At 40.8% G+C, this 14,262-nt stretch overlaps 1 protein-coding gene across 4 annotated transcripts in view; it reads right to left on the reverse strand.

Moving 5' to 3' along the window:
- RPTOR (regulatory associated protein of MTOR complex 1) overlaps nt 1-14,262 on the reverse strand; it is a 135,903-nt gene that overhangs the window by 87,425 nt on the left and 34,216 nt on the right. For all 4 annotated transcript variants that reach the window (XM_068654649.1, XM_068654647.1, XM_068654651.1 and 1 more), the window contains exons 5-6: nt 11,256-11,402; nt 3,942-4,117 (exon numbers count right to left, since the gene is read on the reverse strand). In XM_068654649.1, the coding sequence (XP_068510750.1) occupies nt 3,942-4,117; nt 11,256-11,402 (323 nt within the window). The remainder of the gene's footprint in view (nt 1-3,941; nt 4,118-11,255; nt 11,403-14,262) is intronic.

Raw genomic sequence — 14,262 nt, forward strand, 5'->3', positions numbered from 1 at the left:
GGTCTGAGCCCCCAATATATATAAATATTTATTTATTTATTGGTTTGGGTGGGGTAGGGTGAGGGGTGTCCCAGCGCTTTTCAGGAGCCCTGTAGCCTTTACACGAGTGGGTCCTTCCAACAATTTAGACAAGCACAGCCTTCTCCCCGATGCGTAACATTGTGACAATGCAGCTCGTTTATGTGATAAGGGACTGGCACTAACATCAGCATATGACACCCCGCTGATCACAGCTCCCAACAGAGTTGCCTCTTTACTTTAGACAGTGCATGAGACATAGATCTGCTGCTCAAAACAATGCACCAACTGGATATTAATTTCTGCCTGTTTCTGTAACAGCTGGGTCTCCTTCCTGGATAGTTGGGTCAATATTAATGATCCAGGTGTCTTATCTTTAAGCTTACCTTATATATAGTTGCAACATACATTTGGAATGTCAGCTCTCAATAGTCACTACACAGGAAGGCAATCAGTACAAAGTTAACCTGAACTTATACACTACATTCCTGAAATTGTCAGACAGTTTTATTAAGAGTTTTGTGCTTTCCCTTCAGAAGGACACAATTGACCTGCATTTCTCTCACTGACATCAATTTTTCTTTCCCTGAAGTAAGGCTGAAGTGGATGAATCTGCAACCCCATTTAATAAGTGATTTTGTCTATCAGTTTTCTCAAAGCACAGAACACAAAATGGGATGTACAGGAATTTATTCACCCAGCTTTCATTTGCCCATAAATCCCATATATGAAACCTCATTAGCCTGTCAGTCTGGAATTGCAAAAATGTTATATTTCAAAAGGAATTCTGTAGGGTTCTCGATCAACTTTAATAAAAGGGCCTGACTGAATTTAAAGAGTTTTAATTTTAATTGTCATTAAATTAAATTTTAATTGTCATTAAAATTGTCGTTTTAATGACAAAGGCTTACATCTTTATTTTTGGTTCCCTGCCTGCTTCGGTGCACAGTTTGCCTCGAACAACTGGAATGTTGGAGTCTGGCTTTGCCTCTGTTCCGTTTAACAGCAGTGAATAACAACGCTCTGCAAGCAAACTCTTCTTTACAGAATTTGCACGGATAAAAATACAACCGTAATAATGCCAATCAATAGGGAATATAAAGGGAGTGTAATCTGCAGAGTAAAGAGCAATTTTGTTTATGTGCAATAAGCAATACACATAATCATTAGGTTCGATGTAGTAGGAAATGTCTCACTAAGCAGGAGTTAGCATGGCACCCACCAGCATCAACACCAGGAACAGCTGAGGTTAACAGTTTTAAACCTGAACAGCATTTTTACATTTTCTGTCAAGCAAATGAGACAACTCCAAATATCTCACCCTTCTGCCAGGAGCAGCTCTGCTCAGGAGCCTGCCTTGATCCAGCCACATTCCCATGGAGATGAAGCAACAGAAAATGCCTGAACAGACCATAATATCCAAAACACCTCTCAATATATGTAAACTGTGCATTAAACGCTGCTGCATAAGCAGGTTTAATGTTTGGAGGAGACTTTCTTCCAACAGAAACAACCCTTACAGAGCCTTTGCATTTCCATATTAATGATGGTGTGAACTGAAACAGTTCTGTATCACAAGACAAGGAGGACACTGAAGTCTCAGTACCAAAAATTCTCATTTTTAAGAAGTTTCAGTTTGCTACAAACCAGTTAAGCCTCAACAGGATCACAGCCCATGCTATGGATTCCCACAAAGACTTTACGAAATAATTAAAACAACAAAAATTAAGCAATAACGCTGCATCTTCATGGTTCTGATTTAACTCACATGCACAATACTAAGTTATTCAGAATAATTACAAGCCTCAGTTCAGGCAACCTGTATAGCATTTAATTCTTCTCTCCACATCACCATGGAGTTTCGATGAAAACATTCTCCCTGGAACTTGAACTCAAACCTCTATAGGCCGGATCCTTCACTGGTTTTTGTTTATTGGTTTTGCACTCCATTCAAATTATGTTCTTTTCTTTAAAGAAAAAAGCTACACTCATTGTATTTGCCAAGTCGCATTCATTGTCACCTGTGGCTAGCCTTGCACAAACCAGGTGGAACGTTCACTTAGATTTCAAAGTCTCCATGGATTAAAACCAGCAGAAACAAACCTGGAATTCCTTCACATTGCACTGCTCGGACAGCAGTGATCTAACAGTGACCATATGACAAAAGTAGTTCCATGGTAGAACTGTATTTTCCTGTATATATATTTCTATATAAATATAAATATAAATATGAATATGAATATATATATATATATTTCCTGTATATATATATATATATATATATATGTATTTTCCTGTATATATATGTAACAGTATTTCTAAAAGTTCCCCTAAAGGAATTTTGCTGCATGGTGATTTCCTTAGCTCCTAAAGAGAAGAATTTACACAGGCAGCTGGAGCATTTTCATGCAGTGGAGTTGAGGACTGTCCTACCACCAGCACATCAGCGCGGAGATGGGCGTACAAGCAAGGCTCCCAGTCACGGCAGTCACCTCGGCAGTGAAGAGCTGTCAGGTACAGGCTGGATTGGAAGGCAGCCTACTCCTTCCCTTCCCCTGTCCCAGAGGGGAAGCAACCATTCTCTCAGGATTTGAAGAGATTAAGTGTCTCTGCCTCATCAGGCTCAGTCCCTTGCATGTCTGGAAGTGCTCACTTGTGAGTTTTGATGAGTGACTAGTATTGTAACTGGACTAGCTATTTTGGAAAAACAACATCATGATTCATTTTTACAGTAGAAAAAGCAAAAAAGTAATACAAAAATGACTGTAAAGCTATGAGAGGAGTACATAGCTGCCTAACTTATTCAGAGGTTTGTCATTCCCTGGCACAAACTCTAGCCTAGGCTCCCGTAACGTCAGACTCCACGTCCCTGACGCCTGGGTTGGAAAAACATTTTCTCATTAGCTCTCTTAAAACCTTCCCTCTAAGCTATTCCTCATGTCTCTGAAGCTCTTTGCCATGAGTCACAGAAGACTTATCAAAGACTTATCATTATCTAAGACTTAAGCCTATGTTTTACAAGCAAAACGTACCTATCCAAAGGCACTATGAGTCTACACCAGGAACTGGTCAAATTAACTCACTTTGTTTGCAGGAGTCAAAGCAAGCGTAAGCATTGTAAGTTACTACGAGTATCTCCAAAAGCCAAGGAACTCTTGAAGAAGTGACTCAGCTGTTTACCATTGTCTGCGACGTCTGTATGCTTCTGCCTGTTCTAACCGAGTCGAGCGAGTGACCTGGAGTTTTTTGTTCTGGACTACAAATAACTTTAAGAGGATCAAGTGAAATGTGCTGATAGGAATGAATCAACGGAGCCGTGTACCTGGGGGGACATACTGCACATCTCACACCGTGTCCTCAGCCGGCACCACAACTCTTTGTGATCCTCCTGTTGTTGGGGAACAATATTGTTCTTTGAAAGCTCCTGCTATCTCCAGCAGGCTTTTGCATCTTTCTGCCCAATTAACTTGGTATGTCATTCTGCAACATCTTTCTTTGGTTTATCGCTCAATTTCTTTCACTACAGCATTATTTAATGCTGCTGCATTATTTACAGCAACAGCAATATTTGGAATATGATTTGTATGAAGGACAATTTGCAAAGAGTTGTATTGTACTGTGTACTATTTCGGCTCTCTGAAGAAGCAGATATTTAATTCCCAGAACAGTAAATCCCTTAATCTGAGCAAACCTAGATATTGAGCTGGAATCTAAAATGTAATATGTAGAAGATAATTTTTTCACCTTTCTAGTTCTGATTAATAAAATGCTATCCCAAATGCATAGTTCAAGTCCTGTAATTGAATACTGCAGAGAAAATTTAGGTTAGATAAAGCACTTGGCTTAAGAAAAAAAATCTATTATTTCAACAGACAAAATACACAAATTATGCACTTGCCTTCAATAATGGGGAAGATACTTACCATCTCAGAGCGATTTTGATTGGCGTAGTAAGGCATGATGTGAAAAGGTCGGCTGGCAGATCGGGGATCATAGGTAGCAATTCATTAGCTTCACATGCTGCCAGCTGAATGCAGTTTTTCATGGATGGAGGCAAAGGCATTTGAGCAAGTGGATGGTTTGGGTTAATTGCAGCCACCTGAACAGACCAAAGAAATTACATGGTGAATTTGGTCATTCTGGAAAGAAAATTTCTGTATCATCTCAAAAATAAGCAGTGAAGAGCTATCCAAGTCCAATCTCTTTGGTTTCAGAGAAAAACAATAATCTTTCCCATGCCTTTCTGAAACAGTAAAACAAAACAAGCAATTCAACCTCCTAATTTTGATTTGTGGTACTCAAAGATTCTTAAATGAATAGGGCAAAGAAATTTTAACACCTGCAACACCTTCGCTGCCCTTTCATTCAGCATCTAGAAAACAAAGAGCTGTCACAGTGATCTCTATGTTGTGTTATCCGAGCAAACAGAAGTAAATTCCTTTCAAAGACCAACAATTTGTTTTTTTTGCCAACCTAGTAAGCTGACACAGTTGACTAATAAACTCATTCTTTACCATCCTCGTACATTCTGTCTTCAGAACACATACACACGTTACATCTTCAAAATTCTGTCTCGAGGAAATTACATTGGTGTCTCACAGGGGTTTATAGGGAACAGACTGCTTGTGTTACAGACCCAGAGCCTGGCACAACCGTAAACCTCTCGTCTAGCAAAACACCCGAGTAAGCTACAGAGAAGTTTCAGGTGATATTTCACAAGTTCTCCAACCTATTAGTTTTTCTGATTCTTTAAATATTCTTTTTTTCCATTCGAATCCCAGAGGGAGCACTGACACACTTCGGCTTTCTCAAACTGCCCAGATTAGCTCAGAGCCACCCTTGCTCCTCGTTGAGCTGCAGTGCTTTCAGCAAGGATTGGTGCAATAGCTTCGGTGGAAACGAACCTATGCTCAAGTCATCACTTTTCCGCTAGTGATGTTTACTGCACTTCTCAATAAAACTGAATCTGTACACTAATAACTAAAAAAAGATAATTAGAATAATGAAAAGATCTTTTATTTGAAGAGAGGCATGACAGACGGTGAGAAAAAGCATTAGCTCTTTACTGATGTATAAATATAAAGCAGTCAACGTGCTTATAGCTATTAATTCCTTAAAGAAAGACTTGCTCTCTGGACATCCTCATAAATGGGCTCTGCAGGTGGGAAGCACATTTACATGAATTTTCTGCTTTCTGAGTCGTGCGAAGCCCTGCAGACTTGACGTTTGTCATGCCCTGGTAGTGCCCCTGTTCTGATGCAGAAGTAGCTCACACTCCAAGACGGGCTCAACTCGTGGCTTCTACACCGCAAGACAAACTAAAGGAGCTGCGCCACGTGCAATGTAAATATTTGCCCATTAGGAGATGAGCTATTGACAAGCAGAAAGTGAACATACAATACCAGCTAGCAGTTACAGACCCTCAGATTATTGGGGATAATGATATAGCAAAAGTCTTTTACAAAGTAAGCGTGAAAGAGAGGGTAAAGCCCAGTGGGAACCTTTATTTTTGCATCCTCAGAACATCCACCAAAGTCACATTTTCTAGATTGCTTAGTTCCCTACAAATGTAGTTCTTCATAGGGCGAGACATGGAATAAGTAGATGGCTGAAGAAGGTTAAAAACAAATTGGTTAAAAACAAAATATACTAATTCACAAGTGCAAGAACAGTAAATAAACCATGGGAAGCTACCATATGTGAAATGTTATCAAAATTAATATGTATTTATCTACAATGTTTAGGGTTTTTTTCATATGTCAACAGTTTCTAGAAGAAAGCAATTAGATGTAGATAGATCTTGCAGCAGCCTGACCTAACTCACAATTGTCAGCAGAAACGCCATCTCGAAGCAAAGAGATGCACACTTCCCTGTGCAAGCTTTGGGAGTAAAAATGTCCTTACTATCAACAAAGTACTTACTGCATTGCTTGCTGTTATTTCAGGGCAACTGACAAGCCACAGCCTTTAAGACAACATAGTAGTGGTAATATTCATTTATCAGTTACACTGCAATCATTCCTGTAAAATGTAGTAGCTCATTTGTTCTGAAAGCAAATTAAAGCTGCCCAAGGTAAGGAGCACTTCGTTTCGCTATTTGCAGGTGCTCTGCCACAAGAAGAGCTAATGAATTTGCAGGTATTACTGCTGGTAACTAACAGAAGGGGAAACAATACATATATTTTAAACCAGTGTTACTGAAAACATTTATGTAAATGTAGTTACACTGAGAAGCAAACACTTGATGAAAAAAAAAAAAAGGTGTTTTTGAATTAAAAGGCATGTTTAAGTTAAACTTGGGAGAAACTCTGACCCAGCACAGACACTTGCTGCTGTTGTTACTTCAGGAGGTGACCTGCTGGCTTCCCACAACTCCTGCTGCGAGCATCCTCCCCCCGCAGAAGATTTTGATGCAACTCAGAAAAGATGTTCCTCTCCCAGCAGATGGTGGATTAGAAGAATTCTCCCCCCAGACACGATGCTAATGCCAGATAACAATCTGCAGTATTGTTGTTGAGCTAATTTTTTGAGAATTAATTTTGAAGATAGAAAAATAAAATCTGTGAGCTCCTCAGCTCCGATCAGGACTGTTTAGTCAGCCGTGCTGCTGGAGGGGAGGAAGAACAGGAGCTCCCACCGTGACACCGAGTTCCCACTCAGCTAAACGCAGAACAAGCTGGTGTTTGGCTATGGGATACGCTGTCAGAAAATTCACACGATGAAGTTGAAAACCGAAAGTTGCATTTCTTACAGCAAAGCACACATCCGAGAGACATTTTCAGCTTTCATTTCCGTGCATCTCCAACGTGGCCTTAAGACCACAGACCTTTTCTGGAAGGAGCAGCTCTGAGTCGGAGGAAGCACAATGTCACAATTACACAGAAAATTAATCAGAAATAACCAGCCTGCTGTTTTATCATTGTTAGCACCGCACACTTAAGACGCCTGCTTAATTTTCCAGAATTACTCTGTATTTATAGACACTCACAGAATCATCAGAGCTAGCTAATGAGATGATTAAAAGCAACCATCGCCTTCTCTTCCGTTACAGGTTACAAGCAGAGTTCGAAGGCAGATACATGCAAAGAGTTTTCTAAAGAGGCTCCTGCCAGCCTTGTAGATATCATTTCCCTGCCATTTTCTTACGGTCAGGCCCCGTGAGGCAGCCTCTGCTCCCTCCTTCACCACCAGTACCCCTGCTGGCTGCTCTGCTGCTGTGCTGGGTGATGCCAAACAGGACACGGATCAGGAAAGCAACAGCAGGAACTCCAGTTTCAGAAAGCTGGGGTCAGTTTCCAGCTCTGAAAAATGTCTTTTCGAACAGGAAAACAATGGCTCTCTGTTACAAGTCTTGGGACAACACCCCACTGCCCCCCAGAAGGGGCAGGACCTACTGGAAAAATTAATTTTTAAACGAATATATCCCACATACCACCATATCCACATCATGCGGCCAAATGGATGTTTCTTATTTGCAAAATATGTACTTTTGTTTCGCTAGATTTCAACCAAGACCGTAAGTTAACTGCCCACACAGCTGGAAATTAAAACAAAACGCAGCTCTTGCTGTGACACAGCCAAGTCTAACACAGTCCTGGGAGACCGCCAGTCCCTGTATCAATGGCATTTAACTTAAAATTTGGAAACACTGTGACATACTATGAATGGTAGGGATTGGTAGACTTTGTTAGCTTAACTGCTGCAGTATAATTACATGTGATGAAGCTATAATCAAGCGACAAACTTGCCTCCACATGCACATATTCCCATCCCACCAGAAAGCAGTTGTATCTGTACTGGTTTTGGTATCCTCGGGCCCCTGAGCTCCATCTTCTGCCCTTCGCCCTCACTGCCCCCTGGAGAAGTAGCCTCGCTTAAGACAAAGAATATTTATGATCGTAATGTGCCTACCGGGATAAGACACGACAGATTCCTGCCTCCGGTACAAAGTCACCATCATCCTACTGCAACTGAGAGACTGGTTTCTATCTGCGCAGCTCTCCGCTCACACAGACCAGCAATATCTTAGTTTTAACAAAGGTTTTTTATTTTTATTTTTATTTTTATTTTTATTTTTATTTTTATTATTATTTACTATTCAAGTGCTATTTTGGAGGCAGCTCTCTAAAGAAGACGACGTACCATGCAGTGCTACAACATTATCTTTTCTCAGGTATCTTCCAGAAGTGTTAACTGCTTCCCCATCACTCACAACTCATTTCTTTTTGTGCTTCCTCTCGTTGAAGGATGAACAAGATTTAGATTTCACATTAAGAAGGAATACTAGCCTTTATATTCCATGAACAATGAAAACTAAATATAATGGGATTGTAAGCACACCTGTAAGTATGCTGTAATTAATTTTTACATTTCTGGTGGAACTATCTGATCTGATGGTGCCTGGCCAGTGCTCTGTGCCAGCCAAAAAAGGGATGCATAAAACAAAGAAAAAAACCATCCATGGCTGGATCTGAGCCTGGTAAATAAAGATCACGTACCAGACCTAACTGATCAATGTGTATGTTAACTGTAATACTGCAAGATAAAACCATTAATCTTGCAGAAAATGGAGACTCACCATTTTCCTAGCATGTCACTGATACATGGGTTGCCTGCCTGTCTCTCAAACTCACCTAAAGATTGCTTGACCATGCAAATCCCAAACCAAACAAAACCCAACTTACCAGAATAACAGAAAAAATATGAATTCAGACTGTTCTAAGAATGGTACGTATTTTATACAAACCACGAAATAAAATTTGTGTGCTTAACATGAAAGTTCAGTCTCTTGGTTGGTCGTTTGTGTCACACGATCACCCATCTGCTGCAGCCGTACTGCCTGCAATCCCTTCCTCACATCTCCAGGCTTCATAGCCTTCCCCCTCCTTAATTAACTTCACCACCTAATTTCTAGGTATCTAATGGATATTGAGAAAATCACATTACTATCAGTATCTAAAAAAACGTGTATTGGTTGTGACTAGTGAATAGTTCATTTCCTATGGTAGAAGTTTTCCTGCGGCAGCGGGGCTGCGCTGTGTGAGAACCACAACACACGTTTTTGGGTGCGTACGGTTACACCTTGAAACCAGTTGGTTTCCATCCTCCCAGCTCGCAGGTTGTTCTAGAACCTTATCCTTTCTTTCTTCTAAGCCTACCTATTTCCAGACTAAACTTATTCACAGAAAAGAACCCATTTGTTCTTGTGTCAACATTATCCTATGAATACTTCTCCCTCCCGTAAGCTTATCCTTCAGTGAATTTGTACACGCAGCCACATCTTGCCCCTGCCTCCGCTCTATCAGCTTAGGAAAACAGCAAGCTCCTCTAATCTCCTTTCAGTAAGATGGGCTAACAATTATCTTGATCACCCCAGCAGCCCCTCTGAGTACCACTTCCAGCTTGACTTCACTTGTCGTGAATTCGGCCAACGCGATGATTTACAGCATTCCAAATTCATTGCCACCCACATTTTGTATGACTCCGCAAGCAGTCTTCCATCTCTGCTACCAAGTCTTCTATTTATTCTTTCTATTAATAATAAGCTGTTATCTCGGTGAGTTTTCAGGAGCTAATGAAGTCTAAAGACACAGAATGGAAAGTTGACATACAACCTGAAAGCATTTTCATAATCAAATTAACCAGTAGTTTTAATTTATGTTGCAAAGAGAATAAACACTAGAATAGTTCCCCTATGTGACCTCACATATTTTGACAAAATAAAAAAAAAATGAGCAAATAAAAATTTATTATTTTTGTTGGAATAAAGCTTGACATTATTACTTGGGCTCATCCTTCTCATTGTAACCAACTGCCCTTGTACCTGCTTTGTTTGACTTACAGAGGGGAGCTTTTCCTGCACAAGCTTCACCTGAGCAATTTATCTGCCAGACAGCAGCCACCAGCAGCCACCTGCAGCCGCCTTCCTTCCCGAACAGCTGCAGTCCTTCTGGAGTCCAGCAAGAGCCAAGGAGAAAAAGGAACTCATACCAAAAGCAGGGAAAGGGAGAGTAAAAGTTTTTAACGTGCTTAGGAATAGAATGAGAAAAAAAAAGAAAAATCCTGAAGGGCTTAATTTTACAAACAGAAGAGACAGACTGCAAAAAATATTGCAATGAAAGTTGTAGGCTGATAGAAAATCTTGAAAAAGGAGAACAGAATATGAGCACAAGACATTTTCTTTGACCTTAAAGGACTGTAACCTTCAAAAGGCATCTATTACCAATACTATCGATCCGTGCACAGCAGTTTCATGTTCATCCCAAGCCACAGACTTCGGGAAGATTCTTATCTTTACAACGTACAGTAAAGGCACTGATTGGAAAGAGAAGGACTGATGAAAAGACCTACATATCTCAGTCTGTTGGACTGATTTCTGTCAGCAGAAAAGTATTTCTACTTGCCAAAAAGTCACCACAAAAGCATCTTCAAAAACTGGAATTTAGAATGAAAGGGACTGGAGCCAGGGACATTGGTAACTGCTTGAAGGTCACACTCATGACAGTCAGTTGCCTCATTAATTAATATTTCTTCAAGCTTTTTTTTTAATTATTTTTAATTCAATGTCTTAGAACTACAAGAGCATTAAAAGTTAACCTTTAAAATATGTGCTTTCTCCAGGCTGAAGCTAGCAGAAGTATCTGGCACTGGAGAATCTTGCCATCCCCCAAGCTGCTGCACAATGAATCCTGACTTCTTACCTTCCACTCTGCATTTCAGATTTACTTTAATAAATTTATAAGTAATTACATTTGCAATTAAAGGCATCTTTCCATTAGAAACACATTCAGCTTATGAATTCTTTGATACTGAAACCATCAGTGACAACCCCTCTGTGCATCAGGTTTATTTAATTTGGTTTTTTATTTGTACATTTATCTCCACAGCACAAAACACCAAGTGCATCCAAATACATACCCAGATACCAGACTTCTGCATCTAAAACAAAAATATTTAGTTCACCTCAGCATTCATCTCAGCAGAAAAGGCCATTAGGGCACAAATTCATTCTATTAACATTATCATTTAGTTAGCACTTCTATTAAAAAATACTCAAACTTTAATAAGATAGCAAACCAAACCAGAAAGAGCAGAGTGGCAAAATTATTTGCAAATTAATGTGGCTTTCAACATGGTTTTAAACGTATTTTTTTCAGCTGTGCATAGCAAAACAAGCTTAAATTTAACCCTACAGCACAAACAGAAACAAAAACCCTTGCAATAGACTGTGATCTCACCTCCAACTCTTGCTCCCTCTGTAGTGCAAATTGTTTGAATGACTTGACAATAAGGCCAGCATTAGAGCAATCGTAGACAAAAATGGAAGGGCTGCCCATCCAAGTCTGCAGGTCATAGATGGAGAGAGGAATATACTGAGTATAATTCTGTAAGAAGGAAAAAGAAACACCGGAGTTACACAGAGGCAGAGAAGCACCAGCACTTGCATTGGCTGGATAATAAAATACATACGAGAGTTCTGAAACCACAAAATAAAACTTTGATTGAACACAGGGCATATTGATCATGAAAAAATACCGTCAACACCTACTAATAAGGACTATAAATCCAACTCCAATATGAAATGCACATCATATTTCATTGTGGTATTGTTTGAGATGCTAAAAACTTTAAAAGAAAATTCGAAAACTCAAAGAGCACTTTGATACGCACAACTGATTCCAAGCAGCATTTCATAGTCCAGTTTTATCTCAAATTTTGCAACACTGATAAAGGATGTAAACCAGATGTCCTTAATTTAACCAGAACATCTTAAACTGAATATTCCATCAATAAATCAAGACTGATAATTAAGACTACGTAGCCCATCAGCAGCTGCCCCATCTTAGTTTCATGAGATGCTTCATGATTTTATTACAGCCCTTAACTTCTCTGCAACTTTCAGAATTATCCAATAAAATTAAAACCAACAAAGCCTTCAGCACAGTGAGCTGCCAACAAATCAGTTTCTGTAAATATGAAGCGTTTTGTTCCTTCTCCTCCACTTCAACCCAACCAAATAATTGGAGGCAACAGCTTCTTATCTAAAAAGAGGACGAAAAATCAGGCTTAGAATTAGCTATGAAGGGGCACACCCCAAACTCCGTGGCAGAACTGCAAATGCAAACTAAAGGATTTTTCTGCCATTTGAGCCCATGAATAGTCACTGCCAAATGTACAGGGGCTGACTGCATAATCCTCCTTATCTGCAGCCAGAGGGCAACCTGTTCATGTTCATACAGCATTAAACTCTGCCCGAAACCAACAGTAAAAGCTGGGATGTTACTATTAACATCAGCAGGATGATGGATGGGATCATAACTCCCATTTAAATTCAAGAGACTTAAAATAGCTGTAATAAAACCAGTAAACTTTTACAAAAATCAAATTTTCAAGGACACATATTGGCGTATATAAAGACAGAAGCGATCATAAACTGTGCGTTAGGTAAGGTAGGCAATACTAAGTCACCTCAAAATATGGTTTTGCCCATATATAAAAGTTTGTGTTGTTTTACTAAAATTAATAGGAAAAAATCATTGTAAAAGTTTTAAGGAGTTAGGAGCTTTGCATGTTGTTACGGGAAAGAAAGATGCAGACACTGAACATTGCCATGGACCATTTCTAAGGACATCACTAGTTTTAAGCCTATTCCAATCACACTAAGTTGCATACAAAAAATTGAATTAAACAAACACCTACCAGTAGGAGAGAAGGCAGGTTTGGTTTTTAAAGACCAAGTTAATTCAACCACTAGCTTTTCGAGTGCCTTATGCAAATTGCACCGCGCTGCTTCCCCTTTCGCACTCCTTTCCAGAAGCGTTTGAACTCTGTTTAACTAAATAAAGGGACTGGGATGGGAAGCCGAAGTGCATCAGGCTGAATGACGCTTCCTGAAGGTTTTTTATCTTTTTTAATCTACGTATCAGTACATACTGTTTAATCTCTCCTGAACACAGTACTGCCATGCACGGAAGGCTTCCTACAACCCACAGAGATCAGCTGCAAATTCAGGGTCTCCTCTGGCAGGGCAAGGAGGCGACCTGCTAATTCTGGGGCAGAGCTGCAGAGCAGCACAGAGCAGGGGCACCCAGCCGGGGTGCTGTGCTCCTGGGACACCCCTGACAGTCCATTAGCCCATCTGCCAGGCCCTGTGTCAATTAATTGCATCAGCTCCACGAGCAGATTCTTTTTCAGAAGAGTAGAGAATAAAGCGTGTGAGAGAAAGCATCCTCCATATATTAACATTTTAAAACATCAGCCACAGAACCAACTGTGCAGGGGCAGAAGCTTAATTTGATTTTAACATACCAACTCTTGAGAAATTATGGAGAAGATATTAATGAAGATCTAACACTGTGTGACCTTTCTCCAGCATCTTTGCAAAGTGCTCCTGCACCACTGCATCTATTTGCTGCCCCTGACCGACTGCCGGCACACGTTGGGAGCTTTAAATAATCTGTGGTGCTACAGGAAAGATGCTTACGAGCAGCCGTGCCCTTCTCCCCCAGCTGCCACAGATGTCCCCAGCCCCAACCTGACTTGCTTGGGACATTCAGACACCACCAGGATCCTCACAGCACCGTGAGCTTTACCAGTGCTGGAAGCCACAGCCTCCAAGAGAAGATGAGGAATAAAACTAAGACAGCAGAGACGGGATTTCCAAAGATGTGTTTGTTAGGGAGACGAGGGTGAAAAGAGGAACACCGATACTCCGTTCCTCTAGGTTTCTAGGCTCTCTGATGGTAGCTACGAACAGCACTGCAAAGCTGCTTTCACTTGTTCTTCCCTCGCAGCAAACCAGCGTGAAAGAGGATCAGGTCTGCTAATCTGCACACCCCAGAAACCTCTGGGAGCTGATCCGCGCGGGTCTGCCAGCAGCACTGCACACACACGGGCTGCAGGAGGGCACGGCAGGCAGTGCTGGCTGCTGGAAGGCACTGGGAGCAGTCTGGCATCGCCTGTCATCAGCCTGTAACGTGGCACGCTGATTATAAGGAGGAAAAAAGGAAAGGAAAAAGGAGTTCTACCAACAGAGAGCAAAAGTTTATTGAAATATTTGCACAGGCTCTTGGAGTTTCATTGCTGCCTTCCATCACTGCACAAAAACAGGCATTACACCCCCTTTGTCCCACTGCCCCACGTGTTCCTGCAGTGCTTGCATTAGTCCCGGCCATCAGCCCGATGCCTCCCACCAGCCCCAGAGCCCCAGGTTCTGGGAACACGAGGAAGATGCTCAGCCCAGCC

Source organism: Anas acuta, chromosome 18, assembly GCF_963932015.1.
Source record: "Anas acuta chromosome 18, bAnaAcu1.1, whole genome shotgun sequence".
Classification (NCBI taxonomy): Eukaryota; Metazoa; Chordata; class Aves; order Anseriformes; family Anatidae; genus Anas; species Anas acuta.